This window comes from Ictalurus punctatus, chromosome 13 (assembly GCF_001660625.3).
Source record: "Ictalurus punctatus breed USDA103 chromosome 13, Coco_2.0, whole genome shotgun sequence".
NCBI classification, from domain to species: Eukaryota; Metazoa; Chordata; class Actinopteri; order Siluriformes; family Ictaluridae; genus Ictalurus; species Ictalurus punctatus.
In genome coordinates, this window is record NC_030428.2 from 3,056,828 (window position 1) to 3,082,500 (window position 25,673).

The following is a 25,673-nucleotide window of genomic DNA, read 5'->3' on the forward strand; positions in this document are numbered from 1 at the left end:
ATGCACTTAATAAACATGAATATGCCACAAATATGTAGATGCACCCACAATATACTATACACACACACACACACACGATACACGATTTTTTATTTAAGACAGACAATCGGTTAAAGGCAAGATGAGTAAAAAAACAATAAAAATCAATAAATACTTGATCCCACAGTTAAATCCTAACTACTATCCTCAATTTATTGTTGTCAAATCTTGCAGTTTACAGACATTTCATAAAATAGTCTACTTAGAGTTTATGTGCAAACTGCACATCACCTCTGACTAAACTGTTACCTTTCTAAAATCTAGTTGTGCACATTCCACTGAGTAGCCACTGAATGCAAAGGCCGGTAGAACATTGTATTCAACATACAGTATGCTGTATAAACAATAATCACAGTCTGCATTACCTCTTTATAATGTCACCTGAGGTTTGTGAATTGATCCTTTTCTTGGCATTAGATAAATTGAGATTATCTCAGTAGCTGTGCCATAGCTAGTGCGATTACAGTCCTGCTGAGTATGATGAGCCAGCCGGTCCAGTTGTGATCAGCTGCACTACGCAGTTGTAGTCCCGGAATGTTGCTCTGAATAAAGTTGGAAAAGGCCGACACTCTAGCATAGACACCTGGCCTGTTGGGCTGGGCACAGCCCAGGCCGAAGCTCACAATGCCAGCCTGTAGCCAGACGCCACTAGATGTTTGGCACACCAGCGGTCCTCCAGAATCCCCCTAAGGAGAAGTTTGATATGTATTTTTAGAAAGCTCTATAACGAGAACATTGAGGAGCGTATAATACCCATATTAAAATCTTTCTACAGATCCCAGTATGTCCATCAGAATATGTTGAGCAGAATCTGCAAATACATTATACAGTGGCTGATAAAATGCATAGAGCATAAGGGTAAACGTAGAGCATATGTCAATTAATAAATACAAAATGAAGTACATGTAGATTTGCTCTATTTAGTTCCTGACTTTTCGGACACAGACATACGCACACGCGGACACACACGCACTTACCTGGCAGGAATCTTTTCCCCCCTGTTGAAAGCCGGCACAGAGCATGTCATAGCGAATGTTAACCTGCTCTGTGGGTTGGATCTGGAACATCTCCTGGCAGGCGGACTGATCAATGATTGGCACCTGCACCTGCTGCAGAGTTCCCACCCCCTGCAAAGAGACTACACCCCACAGACAGAAAATGGGAAAGTGTTACAGTAAGCCATATCTTCTCACCCATTCCTCTTTTGTGTTCTCTAACAATCTCCTACAACTGTCAGAGGAACACCGTGATAATTTCCAACAAAATTAGAGCGTTATTACAGTCTTCAGTCTTTCTCTATTTACTTCCTCTACAGTCTTCCTCTATTTACTTCGTGTTTTTTACCGTAATGAAAACTTAGTAATCTGTAGTTCTTTACCAAAAAAAAAAAAAACCCGCTCAAGTTGCACATTTGCTTTTAGAGGCCTCTCTTTTGTCAACAAACCTCAGCTCTATGTAACTGAAATCCTAAATGTGGCACATGCATGAAAGTCTCACCCGTTCATGGCAACAATTACGCCACCTAATAATACAGCAAACATGCACCTAAACTCACTCAGGCTGTTTTTAATCAGTACTGTCCCTCTTTACACTGACCTCTCTGTCTGGCATCCCTACACACACACACACACACACACACACTCACTTCCATCTCTAATGTCTCCCCAGCCTGTGATGGTGCACATCGTTCCTCCAGAAAATGAAACATCTGCATTTGGCAGGCACACGGGCTGGATGTGATCAGACCACGTGACTGGGCTAGCCAACTCCACTAAAGCTATGTCCTGGCCCAGCTGTGGGTCAGTGTAGCCATATGGCACCACCACACGTTTAATCCGATGATTCGTCTCATATGGGTTCCATCCATTCAACTGCAAACGGCCTGCATAGATCATGTACTGGGACGTGTCAGAAGGGCTGGAAATACCACAAAAGACAAAAGATAGATATGCTGAACATGCAAAACTAGCTAACATGACCATACAGAATACACTAACTACGCTAACAAATTGGTAGTGGAAAACACAATATACATTTGTATATTATCAAGAGAGAAAGGTTCCTATGCACGCTTTCTATACATCCAGAAGGGGAAAAAAATTTTAAAGAATGAGTAGATTTGATTAAATTCTGCTGCATAGAAACATCTCAAGAATAATCATTTGAAAAACGATTAAAAAAAAAAAAAACAAAAAACAAAAAAAAAAACTCACTTTGGGAAACAGTGAGCTGCAGACAGAACCCAGCTCACAGAGATGATTGTTCCTCCACATACATGTCCTGAAGAGCCCTAAAAAAAAAAAAAAACAACAAAAAAAAAAGGTTTATTGATAGTTAAAAGTGATGCAACCAACAGATACTGTGAGAAAATGTCCCTGAAAACAGGACTACACATTTCAACGTGGGTATATACGAAGCTCCTGACACAATTCATTTGCTGATGTTGCTTTCAGAGTCAGTTTGGAACTCTGAGTATAGGAGAATAGGAATGCGCTACACACTTCAGCACTCAGCAGCCCTTCTCTGCAAGTTTGCATGGTCCTGGTTGAGCTGCTGTTGCACCTAGATGCTTCCATTTTGCAATAATAGCACTTATATCTGAACTGGGAAGATCTAGCAGGGCAGAAATTTCACAAACTGACTTGTGGCAAAGGTGTGATCCTATGACAAGGCCACATTTAAAGTCACACATTTCTTTAGTACGACCCAGTCTATCGCCTGTGTATGTCTTTGGAGATTACATATCTATGTGCTGGATATCATGCACCAGTTAGCAATGTATATGGCTGCAACAGCTCAACTCAATAATTTAGAGGGGTGTCCAGATACCTTTGGCCATATATTACCAATTAGGAAACTTCTCTGAAACTTTTTCCTGCTTGTAATTTTTTTGAATGTACACTAGACAGTTGAAGACAGGCAAAGACAAGGTGACATCAACTGTTCAGTTTGGGTGAGCTTGTGTCCATGATAGTCTCAGATTCCTGTTCTTGGCTGACAGGAGCGGAACCCAACGTCGTCTTCTGCTGGTTTGGCTATCTTTTTATATCCTGTTCCTTGTATGTGAAGGGCGATGAACTTTTTGGACCATTCTTTTGAAAATTTTTTGACCATATTTCTAACATGCAGTCAAACGTGACACTCAACAAACCCCTAGCCAATTCAGGATTGCATGTGTTCCAGCTCAAGCACACCTGGTGCAACTAATGAACCCTTGATTAGTTGCATCAGGTGTGCTTGAGACACCTGAAATTCAACTGAAAATGCAACTTATAATGATTTCTCCAGTCTCAAAATGATTCAACCCACTGAATAGAATCCCTCAAAACAGCACAAATATGTAAAACAGGTTTGCATTTTCACTTAGGGGTGTACTCACTTTTGTTGCCAGAGGTTTAGACATTAATGGCTGTGTGTTGAGTTATTTTGTGGGGACATCAAATTTACACTGTTACACAAGCTGTACACTCCATACTTTACATTGTAGCAAAGTGTCATTTCTTCAGTGTTGTCACATGAAAAGATATAATCAAATATTTCTAAAAATGTGAGTGGTGTACTCACTTTTGTGAGATATATATATATATATATATATATATATATATATATATATATATATATATATATATACACACACACACACACACACACACACACACACACACACACACACACACACACACACACACATATACATATACATACACACACACACACACGTTTCAATTATGTTACTTATTTTGTCTGAATGAATGCCTTTTTATTGTCACTATACACATGTACAATGAAATTAAGAGCCACTCCTTTTTGTTCCGTGCAAACATATACATTCAATACACATTATTGTCTGACTCCATTTATGCATGTAGGAACAAGTTTTTTGTTAGGCTTGATTAAATTGTTCTACCATTTTTGTTTTTGCTGCCTCTGTTTTCCCCTCACAACAAGGAGGCATGTCTTATCAAGCCACAGAAAAGTGATTGTCATTTTTCAGTTTTTCTTTCATTTTCTTGCCTACAAACATGTTTGATTGATAAAACTGTTAACTTGTTCATCTTAACTCAGTCCCTAAAAAAAAAGAAAGTGTACACTCACTGTCCACTTTATTGCACATTCATGCAGTTAATCTCATGTAATCAATCATGCAGATACAGGTCAAGAGGTTCAGTTAATGTTTACATCAAATATCATAATGGAGGAAAAGTGTGATCTCTTGGACTTTGGTCGTGGCATGGATGTTGGTAGCAGAAAGGCTGGTTTGGGTATTTCATAAACTGCTGATTTCCTGGGAATTTCTCTCTCACACTCTCTCTCACACTCTCTCTCACACTCTCTCTCACACTCTCTCTCACACTCTCTCTCACACTCTCTCTCACACTCTCTCTCACACTCTCTCACACTCTCTCTCACACTCTCTCTCACACTCTCTCTCACACACACCAGTCTCTAGCCACGGTTAATGAATGGGCTAAGATTCCTCAGGAACGCTGCCAGAACGCTGCTGGTGTCTGGCTATGCATCTCTTTTGCTGCAGGTCATAACAGCGAAAGCGTTCTCTACTAAGTACTAAAGATGTCTGCCATGAAGGGGTTGAATAATTTAGAAACTGGAGAAGTCATTATAAGTTACATTTTTAGTTGAATTTGGGGAAAGCACTTAATTATGTTGAACTACATCAATTGCTTTTGTTTGATTTATTCATTGCAAACAGCTGAAAAACAGTCTGTAAATTTTGACAATAAACCTGATTTGCAATGGGGGTTGAATAATTTCGATTGAATAAATTCGACATACATGTTATAAAGTGAATTCCCGGGCTCATTTGTTGAAAACACAGACACGTCGAAGTTATCATGGAGCTGCTCACACCCAGATACTTTAAAGGCCAGGTGGCCAATGCAGAAAAACAGGTTCTGAACAAAACAAAGCAGCCATGTAACCAAATCTCCTTCTAGTCTCAATGAACATTCCATAATGCTCTCAGTTTGTATGTTATTAGCTGTCAGGTATTTGATAATAAATCAATGATAGGAAATACTGTGCTATTCATTACACACATTTTTATTAGCATGGCCACTTATAGGCCACATACGGAGGCCTTGGTAGGCAGGTCATTTAGGCAGTGTTCATGATTGCAAACTAAATACAGTCCCATTCTAAGGACAGCAAAAGAGCACAGGGGTCTCTATAGCTCAGATTGTGTCTCAGCTATTACTATTTTTTCCCCCCATTCATATTTGCCTAACAGGCAGGTAGAAATAGAGAATACAGAAACCCCTCTTCTTTATCAAGTTTTCATTTGATATGCATGTTTAACCTTAATCCACTTCAAGGCAGTGGAACACACCTCAATCTTGTAATTATAGTATGGGCTTCTCATTCCAAATCCTACCACCCGCTGCTCTACATGGATCAATTGAGGCGTGATCTGGTTAATAGTAAGACATTTTTACGAGGTGAATTGGTTATCGTGCATGGATGACAGAAACAAAACATTCCATCACAAACCTGTCAAGGTTTTACATATCAAGATTTTAACCCGACTCAAAAGTCTTTTACAGGTGATGCAAGGTCAGAGGAAGAGCAATTATGCAATCACTTTGGTATTCATGAAATTCCTGTAAATTGTTCATGTTCCACTCATGCTCCGAAGTGTGTGCAATTTTACACATAAGAAGACTAACGAATGTAAACCTCAACTTGATCAACTTAACAAATCATAATTAGCATGGATTACTGCATTTTATGATGGCTGTATCATATATGTGGGTCATGCTCAAGAAGATATGGGTTTAAAAATATGTGGGCCGTGTCAGGACAGAGATCTGTTTATACTCATGACTAATATAATACACTTACAGATACATATTAAGGAAGCCATTAAGGCTACCAGATCTGAGGGTAGCCTAATGTAGGCTATACAAAGTACATTACAGTAATGTAATTAACTGTGAATTGTGATGTCATGTGATGCATCATAAAATACACAATAATATCAACATATGTCTAGCCAGAACACTGCATTATTTACTGTACCTGTATATCAACCTGCCATGGCCAGTGACCTGCAGTTGCGTCAAATCCTCCAACTATTCTGCTCTGCAGAGGCGGCTGACCGCATTCTGAAACAGACATTTGAAATATTAAAAATACGCATCTTACAACCCCAATTCAAAAAAAGGGACCATATGGAAAATGCTAATAAAAACAAAGAGGAAGATTTGTAAATGTACTTTTACTTGTATTTCAACAAAAAAGGTATAAAGACAAGATATTTGATGCTTTACCTAATCAACTGCATAATTTTTTGAAGATAAACGTTTATTTTGAAATTGATGCATGCAGCACGTTCGAAAAATGTTGGGACAGGGGCAATTTAGGACTAATAGTGATGTGAGAAGTTGAAATAAGAAGGTGTTGTGAAACAGGCGAGGAAATCGTCTAATCATAGTATATAAGGAGCCTCCAGAAAAGGCCTAATCCTTCAAGAGCAAGGATGGGGCGAGGCTCGCCGATCTGCCAACAGATGCATCAGCAAATAATCCAACACTTTGAGAACAACATTCCCCAAGACAAAACTATTTGGGGGCATTTCATCTTCTACAGCGCACAATATAATTAAAAGATTCAAGGAATTTGGTCAAATCTCTGCCAAAAACCACTTCTGAATGCACGTGATCTCCGATCCCTCAGACGTCACTGTCTTAAAAACCGTCATGAGTCTGTAATGGATATCCTGACATGGACTTGGGAATACTTTGGTAAACCTTTGTTAGTCAACACCATTCTCCGCTGCATCCACAGATGCAATTTAAGGCTTTACTGTGCAAAGCAGAAGCCGTACATCGACACTGTCCAGAAGCACTGCCGACTTCTCTAGGCTCAGTCTCATCTGAAACGGACAGTAGCACAGTGGAATCATGTTTTGTGGTCCGACGAGTCAACATTTCAAATAGTTTTTGGACAAAACAGCCGTCGTGTTCTCCGTGCCAAAGAGGAAAAGGACCGTCCAAGCTGTTATCAGCGTTTGTCATGGTATGTGGGCATGTCAGTGTCCATGGCATGGGTAACTTGCACATCTGTGAGGGCATCATTAATGCAGAAAGACATGTACACATTTTGGAGCAACATATGCTGCCATCCAGAGCAGGACAACGCCAAAGCCACGTTCTGCACAGATTACAAGCGCATGGTTGCGTAAGCAGAGAGTGTGGTTGCGAGCATGGCCTGCCTGCAGTCCTGACCTGTCTCCCATTGAGAATGTGTGGCACATTATGAAGCGCTAAATAAGGCAACGAAGGCCCTGTACAGTTGTGCAGCTGAAGAAATGCATAATGGATGAATTGTGGAAAATTATGCTTGCTAAATTTAACCAACTGGTGTCTTCACTCCGTGTCCAAACTCTTAATAAGTGTTATTAAAAGAAAAGGGAATGTCAAACAGTGGTAAACCATCGACTGTCTCAACTTTTGTGGAGTGTGTTGCAGTCATCACATTTGAAATGAGTGTATAGTTTCAAAAATAAATCAAATTCACAAAGTAAAACATCAAATAATGTGTTAAATGTGTTTTCAATATAATAGAAGGTGAAGTGAATTTTCAAATGACAAATTGTGTCTGTTTGGTTTTTTGTTGTTGTTGCATTTCCCATACTGTCCCAACTTTTTCGGAACTGGGGGTGTACTTTCTCTGCTTCCTTTAAGCCTCAATTAAAAATATACCATGTATACAGGGCATTAAAATCCAAAATAAATCTGTTCACATGATGTAAAAGGAAACATGATTCATCAGACCAGGCCACTTTATGCCATTGCTCAATGGTCCAGTTCTGATGCTCACGTTCCCATTCTTTGCGCTTTTGGTGGTGGACTGGGGTTAACATGAGCACTCTTGACTAATCTGCAGCTACGCAGAGCCATGCACAGCAAGCTGTGATGCACTGTCTTCTGATACCTTTTTATCATAGCTAGCATTAACTTTTTCTGCAATTTTGCTAGAGTAGCTAGACAGGCTAGCCTTAACTCCCAATCAGAGAGCCTTGGGTGCCCATGACCCAGTCACTGGTTCACTCATTGTCCTTCCTTGGACCACTTTTTGTAGGTACTAAACATTGAACACCAGAACACCTGACAAGACCTGCTGTTTTGGAGATGCTCTGACCCAGTCGTCTAGCCATCACAATTTGGTTCTGTTCCACAAGTTGCTCTGATCCTTACACTTGCCCATTATTCTTGCTTCCAACATATCAACATATCAAGGTGCCACTGTAATGAGATAATCAATATTATACAATTCACCTGCAAGTGGTTTTAATGTTATAGCTGATTGGTGTATATATCACGATATGTAGATCCTTTAACAGTGCCTCTTCAAAAACCTTTCATACTTTTATTTAAAATCTACCAAAAATAATTATTCAACATTGGAAAGGAAGGTAAAACTAAACATTTGTTACAAAAGACTTACTGTCCAATCAAGTTCTCGTCACTCTAAGTAACAACAGTGTTGGCCAGTGATTCATCAAAGCACTTGCTATGTAATTATGTATTATTTCAGAAAAGCAAATACATCACAATATCAATTTTAAATCTGTATATTACACTATCCAGGCATAGTAGGGAGGCTACAAAATTTGTTTTTAAATATACTTAATTATTCATTTTCAGTAACCTGTAACATAATGTAGATGATTGACATTAATAACTCATAATATACAGTGGATTCAATTATTTAAATTGAAATATTTTGGAAAACTAAAAAGAACTGAATTCGCTTATTCGTAAAAGTGTCTCTGACTGTTCTTGAATGGATCAACCAAAGCCCAGACTTAAACCCCATCGAACATCTGTAGACAGACTTGAAGATGGCAGTTCACAGACACTTGCCATCTAATCTAATGGAGCTTGAGTGGATCTTCCATGAAGAATGGTATAAACTGCCCAAATCTAGGTGTGCCAAGCTAGTAGAGACATATTCAAGAAGACTTGTAGCTGTAATTGCTGCCAATTACTGAATAAAGGATCTGAACACTTTTGTGAATAAAAATCTTTAAAAACATGCTTTCATCATTATGGGAGAGTAAGTGTAGATTAATCGGTTAAAATGGCAATTAAATCCGTTTACAATACAATGTGCAACAAGGGCTCTGAATACCTTATGAATCCACTTTATACTGTATATTCATCACATATGAGATCATAATCTACTGACTGGTAATTCAGGTTACAGTTGCAGAATTGGCTGTGGACACACACAAACCTGCATGCACATGCATGAATGCAGAACAAAGCTGCACTGATTAGTCTTGAAATCTTGAATAGTCTGTAAGCTTTCATAGGAAATCTGATATTTACTTAAACCATAGGACTCTTTAATGCAAATAACTCAAAAATATTCATGCCTAATTCATGACTAAATTAGGGAGAAGACCAGGGGAAAGTCCTATTTTCTCCCTAATTTAGTCATGACTATTTCCAACCCATCAGGCAGCTCTCCATTATTACATGACAGCTACTAAGCAGGGAAGGTGAAGGCCATCACATGCTTCCTCAGAGGCGACTGCATCTGTTCGAACGATATTAGAGCTGCAACAACAAATCGATAATAATCGATTATGAAAATCGTTGTAATGAATCTCATTATGAATTAGTCGGTCTGCGCACAGAACAGGGGAGATTTACTCATTACATTACTTCTGTTCCGAAAACATGCTTCAGAGAGTAAATACTCAAGTTGTGTCCCAAATGAAGTACTGTACACTTACACTGTGCACTCTACTGTCTAGTGTGTGGATTTTAGAAAGGTAATATCGTCTCAAATATATCACTAGCGTTTTTTTTTTTTAACTAACCTGAAGTATAAGCCACTTCCTAGTCAACGGCGCATGACGTCATACACACGCTAGCATTAGCAGACACCCAGAGTCACCGATAATAACTTTCTTTAGTTTACTTTCTGTCAGCGTTACCTTTTTCCCCCCAACATGAGGCAAAATCATCACGTGACTGAGCAAGAAAGTCCTCTAAGGCAGGGGAGCATTTTATATTAAACACCGCGGAGGTCAAACAGTGCTGCACCAACACAAGGTTATGTTTTATATCCAAAATGCTCCACTATGTGTAAGGGGCAGGGGAAACTGGTGCAAGCTGCTTAAGAGGTTTAGTTTAATTTAAGTTTATTTTCATTATATGCTGTTGTTGCGCGCCTGTAGTGAAACTTCTACGTTTCTGTTGCACCACTCAGAAGCCTATCTACTATAACTTTTGTATAAAGGTGAAAAAGGTCATGAATATTTACACACCACTCAGTAAGGCTGATTATCAGCCTTAAAGAGCACAAACAATCTGACTGGGCAATGAAAACTTCCTGAACACACCTGCCAAACAGAAAGAGGAACAGAGAGAATCGATAATACTCCTTTTCTGTCAGACAAAAGCGAATAAACTTCATGCCATAAACATTTTCATTTATTTATTTTTTTTTTTTTTATAAGCAGCCTCGAAGACCAGATTATGTGAATACTTGATCAGCCTCTTAAGGTGGTGCTATTTTCTTACTTCATACGTACTAACGATAAAATAATAAGAACTAAAAACGCAGACAGACAACTTTGACAGTTTTCAAATGGGCCAATCTGCATGGTGGAGCTCTTTAGTGGTGGTATGCAGCTTCACAAATTGTGTGGCTTCATTTGATATTCAAAACACCTTTCTAAATTCTACCGCATTTTCAGGTTACAGGAAATGTTGAGGCGATGCCACACAAGCATGCATGCAAAAAAAAAAACCCATTCATATCCAAGTAGTGGATATGAATTGATTACGATTACGGCAGGTAAACAGAATAAAATGTTGCTACATTTTACGGTAAAATAAATAAAAAATCTGCTGTTTGGAGATTTTTGCTGAAGGTACTGCCCTGTCTGTGTACTGCAAGGCTCGAAACTGCAACCAAGTTAGTAGCACATGCTCCCGAGATTTAATCTGTGCGACCTCAAAATACATTTGTGAGCATTTGTGCGAGTGAAAATAATTGATGTGGTACGACTGGTTTTCATTTCTCTAAAAAACGTTCGCTAATTGCTGAGCTGATACAGTGACCGGTCCACCGTTCTATCCGTTACATAACCAATTAAACTTCATGTTTACATTCTTAACTTTAATGCAGATTTTAGATTGGTTACAATTAGCCATCAATCACTCCCTTTCACTCTGCTCCATAGTCACATGACAGGGAGCTAACTAGAGTGCTGAAGAGAGAAGATGAAAAGAACACGGAGATTTCTTTTGTGATCCGCCTAAAGTTATAGATAACGTAACTCCTGGAGTTGGTGATGGATCATGTGGCGAATGTGGATCCACCAGCAGAAAAGAAGGCTTACAGTTTTCAGAGAGTGGCTGAAAGACTTAGAGTGGTTCCGCTATGAAAATGGCCCAATGCACTGCATTCACTGTAAAGCTTGTGGGACAGCAGGTGCAGGGAACACTGTGCTCACCACTGATTCCACACATTTTAAAAAAAGAAATCTGTTATAATATATATATATATATATATATATATATATATATATATATATATATATATATATATATATATATATATATATATATAGCCTGAGCCGTGCCGTTATTTACTGCTTAATGTAAATACAAGCTGATGTTATGTGGAAATGATTAAAACTGTGTTATGATTACACTATATAAAGAACCTCAACCTTGACAGCCCAGGGAAACACAATCACGTCAGGAGAAAAAGAGAGCCAAGAAGAAGAAAGGGGACAAGCCAGTCCCCAGGTACCCAGCAAGGTACCCAGCAACATGGAGCACGATGGACGGGAAAGTCTTCTGGTTCCGGGGCCGCTAAGAAAGCTGTTCCTGACATTATGCTCCTACAGCGAGACCTGACAGATTTACAGCTCAACACGCTGGATGTAAAGAGAACTGAAAAACTGATATTGAAAAATGATCGTTTAGTGAAAGAATGTGATAGTATACTGAGTGTCTTGAATCAAATGAGAGCCGAAGCTGAAATATTAAGGGAGCATGCTAAATACAGGAGTAGTGAAGGTATTAGGAAATTAAATCAGAGATATGGGCAAAGGTACACAGAAAAAATAGTACAAGGTTGTACTAAAGAACCGAGACCCTCTGCTCTTACTAGAAAAATAGATGAATTGGAAAAATTGATAGAACGCTTAAATCTGAGGAAAGCCCAGTAAAAACATACATCCTGTTTTTACAACTAGCGCTCAAAATCAGACAGCTTCAAGGCAAGTGCTAAAAACCACACAGCTTCAAGCCAAGCACTCTATACCACAATTTATCAACTTCTGTGTCTCTCTGTTAAAACCCCAAAAAAAGGGCATGCTTTCTGTTTTCTACACGCAGATTCAGAGCTAGCGCTCGGAAACTGAGGAAAGGCGAGTGTAGAGTTGCCATTTCCTCGGGTGAAGAAAAAAAAACTATCAGACCCTGCGTGGTCTACGGTTATGTCTCTTCTTAAAAGAAGACCATTATCAGACTGCATAGTCTCTGGTTGTTCTTTATTTTATTTTCTTTATATTCTGAGTTAAGATAATTGTAATGCATTTGTTCTTTAATAAACCAAAGTCCAATTAAGGACGATTCATATATCTTACTTCAAGAGTAAATTCCTTTGTTACCAAAGGACTTCAAGTAAATAAGTTAATTTCCAGGCCTGTACTGTATTATGGAGTGGGTGAGCAGTTTTGTCCATGATGCTGCCCTGACTTAACTGCCCTAGCGCGCCACTATGTAGAAGAATTTTTTTTTTTTTTTTTTAATGGATCCAAGTCACTGCTCACTGAGTGCCGTTCCACCTAAACTCCTTGTAGATTCAGAGTGACACTACTGTTGGCTAATAGCAGCCATTAATATCCTCTGAATGTCTGATTGGCTAACATAATGTAGCACTGCTAGCTGTTTTGTATCATCAACCTACACATTATAATTATTTGTTGCTCATCCCTCTATTGTTAACTGTGCAATAATACATTTATGTATATAAACAAGTTGTTACTCATCTGTATATATTCAAATCTGTATTCATCCATACATACATCGAGGTGTCCATAGTGTACATATTACCATTATTATTATTATTTTCTTACATTTATTCTTATTTTTCTTTTCCTATTGTATATATTTTTAGATACTTTTTTTCTCTTCAATTCTATTCCTATTTAATGTGTATTCTTTCCTATCTGTTTTTTGTGTGTAATTGAGTTGCTGTAATGAGGGAATTTCCCCAGTGTGGGATCAATAAAGTTTATCTTATGTCTGATTGGCTGTTGGCTAATAGCAGCCATTAATATCCTCTAAATGTCTATAAAAAGGGGGTATAAAAATTTTCCCATTCATTTGCAAGAGTTATTTGATTACCTGTTTATTTGTATTTTAACAATAAACACGGTCATAAAAATAGCTATTCATACATGGAGATTCCTAATGAGCAAGCCAGAGGTGACTGTGGCAAGGAAAAACTCCCCGAGACAACATGAGGAATAAAAAGACATAATTAACAACGGAATTGTCTAATTTGTAATTAGTTGCATGTCATTTTACATGAAAACAGCATATCTAAGAAATATCAAAGAAATATCTAAAAACTTGTATATAAATAGATTTTAGAATCTAAAATGTTTACATAATATTTATACAAAAGAAAATCCATTTATAGTCTGATTTACATGCTCTTTATTGGAATCTAATTTAATTATGCTATGCAAGGTCCATGACACGTTTGTACTTTTATTCCAATATCAGTGGCCAGACGTTCTTAATCTAAAAATATTTATCCTTGACTGATACTAAAAATAAATGACACAAGAACAAACTAACTTCAGCTAAAACTTCCATATACAGTATTTCTCAAACAACCGGTTGACCAACACACCACGTAACAAGACAGAAATGAAAAACAGAAGTACAAAGACTCCGACTGTAGAATTGTTTTAATTTAAAAAAAAAAGATAATTAAATAAATAATAAAAACATTTACTAAAAAAATCATTTAATCAAAAAATCTATTGTTGCAACATTTTACCAAAAGCAAGACTGAATATATTCAGCCAAAATCTCATGTTATAAAAGATGAAGTGCTATGCACAGGCTATTTAAGACAATATTGGCTGATTAGACAGCAATGCCAAGTTAAACTGCAAACAGTTTCCCACTGCAAACTGCAAAACCCTCTCTCTCTCTCTCTCTCTCTCTCTCTCTCTCTTCACCACTCCCACACCTCAAATACATAAAATATTACACTTTCTACTAATAATACTAATAATACTAATAATAATAATAATAATAATAATAATAATAATAATAAATGAGTCTTTATTGATCACGTATACATATGCACAGTGAAATTGTTTTCTTTGCATACCCCAGCATGTAAGGAAGTTGGGGTCAGAGCAAAGGGTCAGCCATGATACAGTGCCCCCTGGAGCAGATAGGTTTAAGGGCCTTGCTCAAGGGCCCAACAATGGCAGGTTGGCAGTGCTGGGGCTTGAACCCCCGACCTTAACCACCAAGCCCCCCACTGCCACTGAAAAACTATAGACATAGTTTTTCAAGTAAAGAGTAAAGAAAACACAGCACTTATTGAAAGAACCAGTTCTCTATTTACCCTTATACGGAAAGAAATAACACGATCAGCCTGAATGCTTCCCCAACAGCCTCCCCCCACCCGATCTACTCGAATCTCGTAGGTATTTTGATCTCAAAAAGTTGACTTTTTGAAGAGTTTGCATCTATGATTATTCACATTTATATTCTCAATTTAAATAATGTGCTTAACATGAATCATTGAACTGAGATCGGTTTTAATATTTCTGCATAATAGTCCTTTCAATCTGAATAATTATGCTGTTGAAAAACCTTCCAATGACTTTGGTGATCCTTTAACAGTCATAGAGAAATCACAATAGCTGTATGAGCTTGAGTCCAAGTTCATGTGTCTGCATTTTTGTTTTTAATTTGTCAACTGCAATTTTCATAAAAATGCAGCATACTTGCAAATTAAGGGCACTGCTAAACCACTAAAAATACATCTGGTCAAGAGACAGTTGTAATGGAAACGCAAACCACGCTTTAAAAAAAAAAACAGGGGGGGGGGGGGGTCTCACAAGCATTCTTACAAACGTGCACACGTAATCATTCATTCATTAACTTACCTTGTGCATTACTTGTCCAAAGACCTTAAACAGAGAGAGAAAAAAAGAGAAAAACTTGTCAATTCACACAGGCTAGAACTAACTAACACAGTGTAGAACTCTCATACAGAAAACCCAAAGCATTCACCACCAGTCACGAAAAGCACAAATTCTCTCGTCCAAAATATAACATACAACAGACACGGCTTTAAGAAAATATCAAAATGAAGCACTCATTAAAGGAAACCACAGAACCTATAGACTTTGAGGGACGTTTTATCCAGAAGTGCGATATGAGAAACAACCGAGCAGGTTTATATGGCGCCTTATCTAGGCTGGGTTTCTAGTTTGACCTTTAAATGCGTTCAGTCATTTTAATGTTTACCTTTATAGGATTTTATACTTTTTTTTTTTATTATATTAACCTTACCTGGACTAATTTATATCATCACACACATAAACCAGGACTACATTTACACTTCAAACTACTTCTCAAACAACAACAACAACAATTTTCATAGAATGTGTAATGGTTTTAATGGTTATAACCGGAATTGTATTGGTTTTAATGGAAAATGTAACAGTCCCTGTGGGTCTCTACTGGTAATCTGTTGCCTTCTAATGGTATGGCATGTTATGTCCAGTATATACCATGGTTTCTAATGGTATTTGTAGAGGAAACCATTAGAATTTCTGTGATGGTTTCTATTGTGTCCCCCCCCTCCCCCTCAGCAAGGATGACTTACACTCTACTTATTTGATTAAACAAACACAGAAATAAAAATTAACCAAACTGTATTCTACTTGTCCTTGTGTCTGTCATGGTACTCTCAGGGATACACCTTTTGGACGTTTAGTATGTATCTTTCACCTATATACACCTTTAAAAAAATGAAAAGGGTTTATAACTGAACCTTAAGAAGCACTGATCTAGCTTATAAACCTGACTGGAATTTAAAAAGGTACACCACATGCACCTTCCTACATCCCCAAACATCTACTTCTGTTGGTATCAGCACAGGGGCAAGTGAAAGTACAGCTTGTACTTTTACTTCTGAGAGTGCAACTTATATATTTAATACGTAACCTAACATAAATATATAAACATTCTCCTTTTCCCTCTCATCCGAGTAAAGCTTGTTTGTTTACTCTGTAGCTGTTTACACCATGTATAATCAGTGTGTGATGAACAGGACACTCACCTAACAATACCCAGCAGGAAATCCACCCAAAGCGAGAAGGTTGCATTCTGAAACCGAGAAGGCTGAGTTTTATCCTCGTTAAAAGCTCCAAGCAGCTCGTCGAGTATGAACAGAATAAAACGGAGGTACAGTCTGAAGAGCGGCTACAGAAACTGCGACTACTTCAGGTTTGGAATGAAACGAGTTTCGGCTACAGGTACGAATACAAATATCTACCTGCTGCTGTTTAGGTTCACTATACAGGGTGTGTCTGTGTTCTAAAGCAGTGCACTACATGTGCAAGAGGACGGCGTTTCCGATTGAACACAGGCCCAATGCCCAGTACTCGTAGTGTCATAGGTTCACGCGCCACTAAAGGGAAACCCCGCCCACCGTTCTCACCTTAACGACACGTGACTGTGAAAGCCCAAGGTAAGGCAGTTTTGCAACACGCAGCAGCCTAAACAAACTGCCATTCTTGATATTTTGTAAACAAACAAACAAACAAATAAATAAGCACATAAATAAATAGATAAATATACACACAGTTCAAGACATCTACATCATAATGGAGAGAAAAGTCTCTTAAAAGCTGGAAAAACCAGTTCAGCAGCCACTCAGTGTGTATTTGAGAGAGGGGGAGGGGGACGAGAGAGGGGAGGGAGGGGAGCAGGTTAGGTTAGGAATCCAAGACCGTGACCCGTTCTCATTTGATGAGAAACAGTACTTACCAAAACCATTTTTATCTGATTCACCATAAAATCTTTGGTGTTAGTAAATTTCCCAGCATGTTTGCACCTTCTGGCAGGTTACCAAAAAGATTGTTGTGGATGATCCCATATCCATACCCTAAATATTGCACTTCCCAGAAACAGTATATGCCCAAGACTTAACTCTTGCTTCAGCAGATAATCTCACCTAGATACTGTAGACTAAGGTCCAGCTACCTGCGTGAAGTTGGCCCCACACGCAACGCAAACGTCACACAGCATATGTATGTATACACACAGAGCTACAGCAGACAGATTATAGTGCGATTTTTTTTTATGACACAATGTTAATAATATTACTACTGTTATCCACATAACAACATACAGTAACACGTAAAAACACTTACCTTGGAGTTTGTGTTAAATTCCACACGTCCTGTGATCCGCTGTGTCTGTTAAAAGTTGAAAACGCACAGTGGATAGGTAACAATTAAGTGAATGTGAGTATTTAATGTGATTTGGTTTGCCATTTGGACTTTGCCGTGTTACGTCATCTGTATTGTTAAAAAAAAAAAAAAAAAAAAAAGACAGTCGCAAAAACAAAACTTTTAGCCACACAAACCAGCAGAAACAAACGAGGCTGTTTGGGGTCGAATTTGGAGCATGTGGGGAGGCTGAGTGACCTCAAAATGACCTATAAATTTTCTTTTAATATCTCCAAAACCAAAGCAGCACAAATGAAAATTTTGGCGGCACAAACGATTGAGACTATTTTGCCGACATTTTGCATTGGGTGGGGAACCAACACCTGCTGTAATCATAAAGACCATGATGCACATACTGAACATACCAACACACTTTGTTACTTTAGAGTTTCGTTCATCTGAAGGGTATTTCCCTCATGTAGTCACAGGTGTTTTCCTTGATATCATCAGCTCTGTCTTGTATCATTATGGATCTAAATCTACAACCTAGTTTCTATAAAGCTGCTTTGTGGCAATATCTATTGCTAAAAGCACTACACATAATTAAAAAAAAAGATATTTAATTGTGTATATACTTGGCAAATAGAGATTCACAAAAGTTAAACAAACTCACAAATAAATAGACTGAGATCCACAAACATGTTAGGAGTTTCACAAAAATTGATTAAATTCACAAGTAAATAAAATGTGATTTGCATATATATATATATATATATATATATATATATATATATATATATATATATATATATATATATATATATGTGTGTGTGTGTGTGTGTGTTGGTACAGCATGACTCCGTACAAAACCTGATTGGTTGGAGCAAGAACATGCTTCTTATTGGTCAGTGCAGTGTGGCTGTTATCTGATTGGCTTGAGTAGATGGTTGGCAGAGTCCAACTATTTGTGGATTTCTGTGCACTCTTGATGCTAGAAATGTTTCAAAACTCACAAATGTGTGCAGCAATCCACAAATGCACAGGATGCGATTCCCAAATGAATGCCAGGCGTTTGTGTTGCGTTTGTGACATAAAAACATATTTGTAAAAAAAAAAAAAAAATGTATTTGCAAATCTCACTTTATTTATTTGTGAATTCATTTTTTTTTCTGTGAAACTTCTAACAAATATTTGTGGATCTCATTATATTTATTTCTGAATTTGTTTAATTTTTGTGAATCTCGGTCCATTTATTTGTGGATCATAATCTATTTATTTGGAAATATGAAACCATTCTTACCCCATAGTTTCCCCATGACACAGCCATGATTCAAGCAGGCTTATCGTGTCATGCCGCTATACGATCATTACAAGTGGAAATGCTCACTACAGATTCATCCTAACAGGAGACTGTACATTTGAGTCACTATTTTTGTATCTAGTGTAGTTAGTTTCTGTTTTGCTACTTTTTCATTTTAGTTTCTGTCAGTGCAAGATTTTCATTCTTGTCAGTCATGTGAATACACTTGTTTTATTTGCCACGCCCTCTTGTTTTCTTCCTCTCTGGTGTGCATTGATTACAACAGGGATCTTCAGCTGCAGTCCTGGAAACCTGTTACACTGCACAATTTGATATTTTTACATCAAATCTGAACAGTAGGTTAGATAGAAGATTAGATAGACGATTGAGCCTTCAGGAGGTGTGTTGGGTGTTCCCAACCCTGATCCTGGAGTACCCCTTTAGTCCACATTTCAGTGCTTTTCAACACTAAAACAGTTTCAACAGTAAGTAAGTGACTACAGCTCAGAAGTTACGTCCTGATTTTATCACAGGAGAAACAACACCATAGCCCTGTTTATGACGCTGTTCATTTGTAAAACACCCTACTGGATACTGTAATTCCATGTTTTGATCAAATCTATTCATGCATACCAACTATACAGTGGTGCTTGAAAGTTTGTGAACCCTTTTCTATCTATTGCATAAATATGACCTAAAGATTTTCTGTTATAAAAGTAGACAAAGATAACTCAGTTAAACAAATGAGAGAATATGATACTTGGTCATTTATTTATTGAGGAAAATTATTCAGAATTGCATATCTGTGAGTGGCAAAAGTATGTGAACCTCTAGGATTAGCAGTTAATTTGAAGGTGAAATTAGAGTCAGAATGACATTAATAAAAAACAACAACAAAAAAAAAAAGCATTCTTTGAAAAATATAGCAGAAGGGAAAGTGAATAAATGAAATAAAGGAAGCAAATGAAAATGTTCAAAATTATTGATGAAAAAGAAAGGAACAGTATAGTTTAAACGCTGACATAAGAAGCTCCTGGCAAACGATGCCTCCTGCTCTCTGCCATGATGTTGGGATCTCCTGTTTCTGCCAGACCACCCTTGTCACCCTGCAGAGGTCTCTTAGTATGTCTGGTGCATTTTGGTAGAGTCTGTATGACACTCTATTAGGCCCTGGAGATGGTCTTGCAGATCTTGCCCGATGCACGGTTCTTTCCACTGTCCCCCAACCCAGGTTCACTCGCTTTGATGTCCTTCCTCTTTGTCCAGAGCCACTGGCTGCTTTTCTCAGCAGCTTCAGAGAGGGCTTTAATGGCTTGCCAAAAGGTCTGGATTCATACTCCCAGTTCTTTTAGAAGCCTTATTGTTAATACGGCTATAGCCTACCTCTACTAGTGATGGGAAGTTCGGATCATTTTACCGACTCGGATCTTTGAATCTCATTCAGCAAAATGAACTAATCTTTTTTTTCGAGTCATCTCATTCGTTTGGTTCATTTCAACAGAATTTAATTAAAATGTTACATGTTAAATTCCGCAACACATCTAGTAAATTCACAAATGTTCATCACATTTGGAATAAATTATAGGTTAATGCAGCCAAGGCCAAATTATGAGAAACAGAAACGATTAATTAAAAGCTTAGCATTAGGTTTTCAGGCTATGTTTGTTGGTTTACCTGACCCTCCGATCCGAGTCGTTCGTTCTTTTGACACATCACATTTGTCACATCTGATCCCCGGAAACAGAAGTGATTAGTTCTCCTCTCGAGTCTTTGGGTTCAAGTTGTTCGTTCAACACGTCAAAGCCCCATAGGCTGAATGCAGTGAGGCTGTGATTCGATGAGCAAACGACTCGAACCCGAAGACTCAAGAGGTGAATTAATCATTCCTGTTTCCTGTACAGAACCTATGGTGATGTTGCAGCGCATTCACGGTCAACACAAAATGAAGGAATCACTCTCTGAGACGACTCGTTGCTCCCGAGTCATATTAAAGATGACTCATTTTAAAAATGAACGGATCGTTCATGAACGACACATCATTAACCTCTACTCGAAAGGTAACCAACTCTACAGCCATGTTGTTCAGCATCTGCTGATTCTTGTGCATCCACTATCTTTCCAACACTGCTGCTAAGGCATGTGAGCACCCTGGTGAACTTCTACGTATGTATAATGGCCTTGTGTCAATCTTGGCTTGTAGCTGACAAGAATATATTTGTGTTGCTGTGGATCGGCATGTTGGATCTCCACCATACCAGTGACTGGGAGATAACAGGACTTGATATTTTCTTTTATAAATTTCAACTGTGAGACTTCAATTGACTTCACATTAGGGGATCCACATAATATGGGAGGAGTCTCTTTTTCATAGATTATTTTCTTGCATATTTTTTCTCTTAGATTTCTTAGGTGCCTTAGCTGTATTTTTTGAAGTTTGCATTGATATTTCTTAAAAATGTTAATAGTATGAGAGGTCCTTTGCAAGAATATACCATTTTATACACTGTCCAATTTATTAGGAATGCATGTACACCTACACATTCATGCAATTATTCAATCAGCCAAACATGTGGCAACACAATTCATACAGATCAAGAGCTTCAGTTAAAGTTCACATTGAAATACTTCTCCTGGGTTGGGCCAGAAACAAGGAACTGGGAGGCAGACTGGGGACAATTCAAAAGGGCTCTTTATTTTTACTTTTGCTTTTCAGTGCCCCAAACACAGGCACACACATAACTCTGTGCTGGTTGGCTCAAAGCACTAAGAAACACAAACAAATCAACTTTTTCAAAGTCAGTTTACACAAAGGAGAGAATCATCATGTGTTTGAGCGGGGTGTGATCAGAGCACAGGGTGAAAGGGCACCCCAGTAGGAAAACCCTAAGGGAATGACTCCAAAGGGCATGGGGGCAGCACTCCTGCTCTCTGTGTTTCTATGATGTGGAGCTGACGTTGATGGCTCAGGCAATGGCTCCTCAGGACCTCGGCAAGTGGGGCCCGTTTCCACAGTGTAGGGATGGGGGAGAGAAGGAAGGGAAGTAAAAGAGAGAAATAGAGAGAGAGAAAAAAGGAAAGGGCTCTCCTGCCCCCAGATACATTACCAAGATTTCCTCTGCCAGCTGGAGCTCCTCTAGTAATGGTGGTCCTGGACCCATTCGGTCTTCCCCTCCGGTAGTCGGGAAGTGAACTGCTTCAGCACCATGAGGTCGACTACTTCTTCGGCGTCGTACTCCAGGTTGGCAGGTGTCTCGGAACTGTTGGGTGAATGCAAGCGGGAAATGCTGATGGAGCTGTTCAGGGATGTGGCCAACTCTTTGCAATATCACCCGCTTCAGGTCTGGGTACATCAGCAGGTTCACTACCGGGAGCTGTTGGGTCATGAGCTGGGCTTTCCTGGACAGGAGCAGCAGTAATTGGGCAGCCCACTGAGAGTTGGGCTAGCCTCACGCTTCCACAGCATGCTCAATGAAACAACGGGCTGTTGTGAGAATCCCATGATGGTGGCCTTCCTCAATTCCCGGATTTTGGCACCAGCGTAACACTTCTCCTGAGTTGGGTTGGAAATGAGGAAGCGAGAGGCAGGCTGGGGACAATTCACAAGGGCTCTTTAGTTTTACTTTCACTTTTCAGTGCATTAAACACACACACACACACACACACAGCTCTGTGCTGGTAGTCCCTCTTTCTGGCTTGTTACAGGTGGCAACTGAAAGCACAAAGAGAGAAACAAATCAATTTTCACTAATTACACATAGGTGAGAATCGTCATGCATTAGAAGGCGGTTTGACCTGCCTCGCGCTTTTCCAGGCACTGAAAGCGCTTTACATTGTAGGGGGGCAGGGGGGCAGGGGGGCAGGGGGGCGGGGGGGGTCTTTTCAACCACCAGCAGTGTGTTAAAATCCTGGGTGGATGATGGATGATGTGACGACAGCCATAGTGCACCAGAATGCCAACCACACACCAGCTACTGGTGGAGAGGAGAGGAGAGTGATGAAGCCAATTCTGACGCTTGACCACGCCCCTACTGCCACACATCAAACATCAGAATGAGGAAAAATGTGATCTCATTGATTTTCACCATGTCATGGTTATTGGTGCCAGACAGATTGGTCTTAATATTTCATATGCTGCTGATCTCCTGGCATTTCTACATGAAACTGTCTGGTGAGCAAATAGTGTGCAAAATAAAATTCAATTAAATAAAAATACATCTGTGGGCATTAATGGCTTGTTGATATTAGGAGATTCATAGGAGAGTGGCAAGACTGGTTCCAGTTGACAGGAAGGCTACAGTAAATCTAATTGGCTACAACACCAGAATTTATATCTGTTAAAAAAAATTGTAATCTTAGCAAAAGTTTGGACACCCTACTAAGCTGTAACCTGTATGCTGACAGTGATTCTCATTTGGTCTACAGTATGGACATACTTTGGTTGGAAAAAAAATACATTGCACAATGCAACATACTACGCAAAATATACAAATGATGTGATAGGTCAAAACCCAAGAAATAGTTTTGTAAATCATTTAAGAAGTAGCCAGGTGAGTAATACAGGTGAGAACATTTGAAAAGGCAGACCTCAGCAACTGGTGCCTTGTCAAAAGTTACAGCCAACATTGCTGTGCTTAAGTACTTTTTCAAGAAAGTTGCTTTGGAAAATAAAATAGTCAGACACCTTAATGCCTTCAATAATGAAAAATACTGTAATAAGATATGTTGGTCATATCTCCAAGCTCTACCTTTAGAAATCAATTGCCTTTCTTTCTTTGTCTTTGTATTTTGTTCTAATATTTTTTTTTAATCAGTAATTTATGGAAGAAAAGATGTCCTTTGATAGGTGTATTCACTTTTGACGATCCAGCAAGGCACAGAATGTGAAGATTTACATGGAGTTGCTTTCGTCCACCTTTGGTTCCTCTTCCAGTATTTTTCAGCTTTTCTTTCCTTTCAATTATTTTGTGTTTTGCTCTTCTTCAACTATTTTTGCCTTGACAACATTGTCTAAAACACCAATATACACTATTGTGCGAAAGTCTTAGGCACCCTATTTTTTTTAGTTGAAACTCTGTTTTAGATTTTTACTCTATGACTTCTACATTGTCGAGTCAGTAAAAAAAACATTTTAGATTCCCAAACATTAGTTTTCCAGCACAAAATTAAATGTTACAGAAAAATGTTTGCTTATTACTTAAGAGACTAAAACATAACGAAAGCTGCTGGGTTTTGCTGCAAAAATAAGAAGCAAGTGCGACAGTCAGTGTCTCCAAAAGAACTGTGTCTGGTTCTGCAAGATGCATATAGGGTATATCTTGAACTGGTATGTTTGTGTTATATATGAATGGATTGTTAAATAGATTATACATTAGGCATTTCCATGACAGGTAAAAATGTTGTTTATTTTACATACCTGAATAAAAGATTCTGATGTCACAATCCCTTCGTTGCTAATACGTGGTCAAAATCAGGTTTAATAAATACGAAGGTTGATCTGATAGTGAGTGATCGATATCGCGTTTGAATGTGAGCGATAATAGGGGACAGTACACGATGGTTTTGTCGAAATCACGCTTCGTTTCGACGTATAATATCCGCTTAGAGCCGTTACATTTAGAAGCTTGGTTTCGACGATAAAATGCGTATAAAAGTGTCCCCGTTTTATGGCTTGAAAGCGGCTTGATTATACGTCATATTGACGATAATCTTTGCTACTTTTCCAAGACTATTCGACGTCGAATTTTTTGCTGGGTTAATGTTTTTCCAGGCTGTCTGTTTATCTTCTCCATTGCTTTTTCACTGTACTTATTTCTTCTTTTAAGGTCAGAATCTAAGCATGCTCTACAGCTCTTTGCTAACACTGCTTAACAAAGAGCTTTGTGGAAAAAAAAAAAATCAGGACAATTTAACAGTGTATAAAATACCTAAGCATTTGTAGTGACATGGATGTATCAGTTAATTATTGTGTGTGTCAATGTTTTACATGTTTGTATATGTGTTTTTAAAAAATAACATTTGCATCTTACATGTATTACCTTAATTAAATTGCATTATTTAATGACATTGAATAGCACAGACTACAGAAATACATTACACCAGATTACATTGACTATTTCTCTTGTATTCTCTCTTTTTTTAATGCAAGAGAAAATATAGATGCCTTCCCAAAGAAGTGGAGGATATTATAACAGAAATGGGAACTAACTCTGGAATGGGATGTTCAAAAGCAAACGTGGGAATGATGGTCAGGTGTCCATATAATTTTTGGCCATATAGTGTACATTGTGTATGTCTGTAAGAAAATACGTCTTAAAACTGTCATTTTTTCATTAATGTCAATCAAAAGTACATCTTAGGGCAAATACACCTTTATACAGATGTATTCATAAATACTTACCTATTCGGAATAACCGCTTTAGAATATTTTCACGAAACTTTCATGATTGTAGTGAGGACACTGAAAGCATCTTATAATGACCCTTTATCTAAATCGTTAGTTTTTTTGGCTAGTTACATTGAATTAATACTTTCCAACCCGTTTTTTTTGTAACCCAACAGGTTTGGTAGCTCAGTGCAGATCACCATAGCATGACATCATGTGTCTTTCTTTCTGAGCTTCTTTATGTGTCTCTCTCACCCTCTTTCTTTCTGTGTCCTCAGTGGCCAGTTAATTAGATACACCTTGCTTCATGTACATTTTATTATTTATTTATTTTATTCAGGTAACATTGCACTTTGTAGATGCCCCTTGTAAGTGAAGAGGGGCTGATAAAATGTGCAGTAACAGATGAACTACAGTCAGTAACTGTATATGTACAAGTATTTAAAAAAAAAGACCACAGAGGG

The 25,673-nt window shown here is 38.3% G+C and overlaps 2 protein-coding genes across 3 annotated transcripts in view; one reads left to right on the top strand and one right to left on the bottom strand.

Moving 5' to 3' along the window:
* Positions 1-73: 73 nt before the first annotated feature.
* zgc:92313 (serine protease) lies at positions 74-16,664 on the bottom strand. The gene is made up of 7 exons (XM_053685015.1): positions 16,414-16,664; positions 15,233-15,256; positions 6,076-6,161; positions 2,253-2,329; positions 1,685-1,956; positions 1,017-1,177; positions 74-725 (listed from the first exon to the last, which is right to left on the bottom strand). Exons 1-7 carry the CDS (start codon positions 16,457-16,459, stop codon positions 468-470), a joined length of 924 nt encoding a protein of 307 aa, XP_053540990.1. The 5' UTR covers positions 16,460-16,664; the 3' UTR covers positions 74-467.
* Positions 16,665-16,676: 12 nt separating this feature from the next.
* Positions 16,677-25,673, top strand: part of pax10 (paired box 10) — a 31,347-nt gene continuing 22,350 nt past the window's right edge. Inside the window, exon 1 of one of the 2 annotated variants that reach the window (XM_017482988.3) lies at positions 16,677-16,824. The gene's annotated coding sequence lies outside the window, so the exon portion shown is untranslated. The remainder of the gene's footprint in view (positions 16,825-25,673) is intronic. The other variant, XM_053685016.1, reaches the window with a different exon arrangement.

What these genes read in the sequence shown, in the direction of transcription:
- zgc:92313 (XM_053685015.1), bottom strand. Translation starts at nt 16,459, where the DNA reads ATGCAACCTTCTCGCTTTGGGTGGATTTCCTGCTGGGTATTGTTAG. An exon ending in TTCCTGCTGGGTATTGTTAG is followed by an intron (nt 15,257 to 16,413) that starts GTGAGTGTCCTG and finishes TCTCTGTTTAAG; the next exon opens with GTCTTTGGACAAGTAATGCA. An exon ending in GGGGAAAAGATTCCTGCCAG is followed by an intron (nt 726 to 1,016) that starts GTAAGTGCGTGT and finishes ACTTCTCCTTAG; the next exon opens with GGGGATTCTGGAGGACCGCT.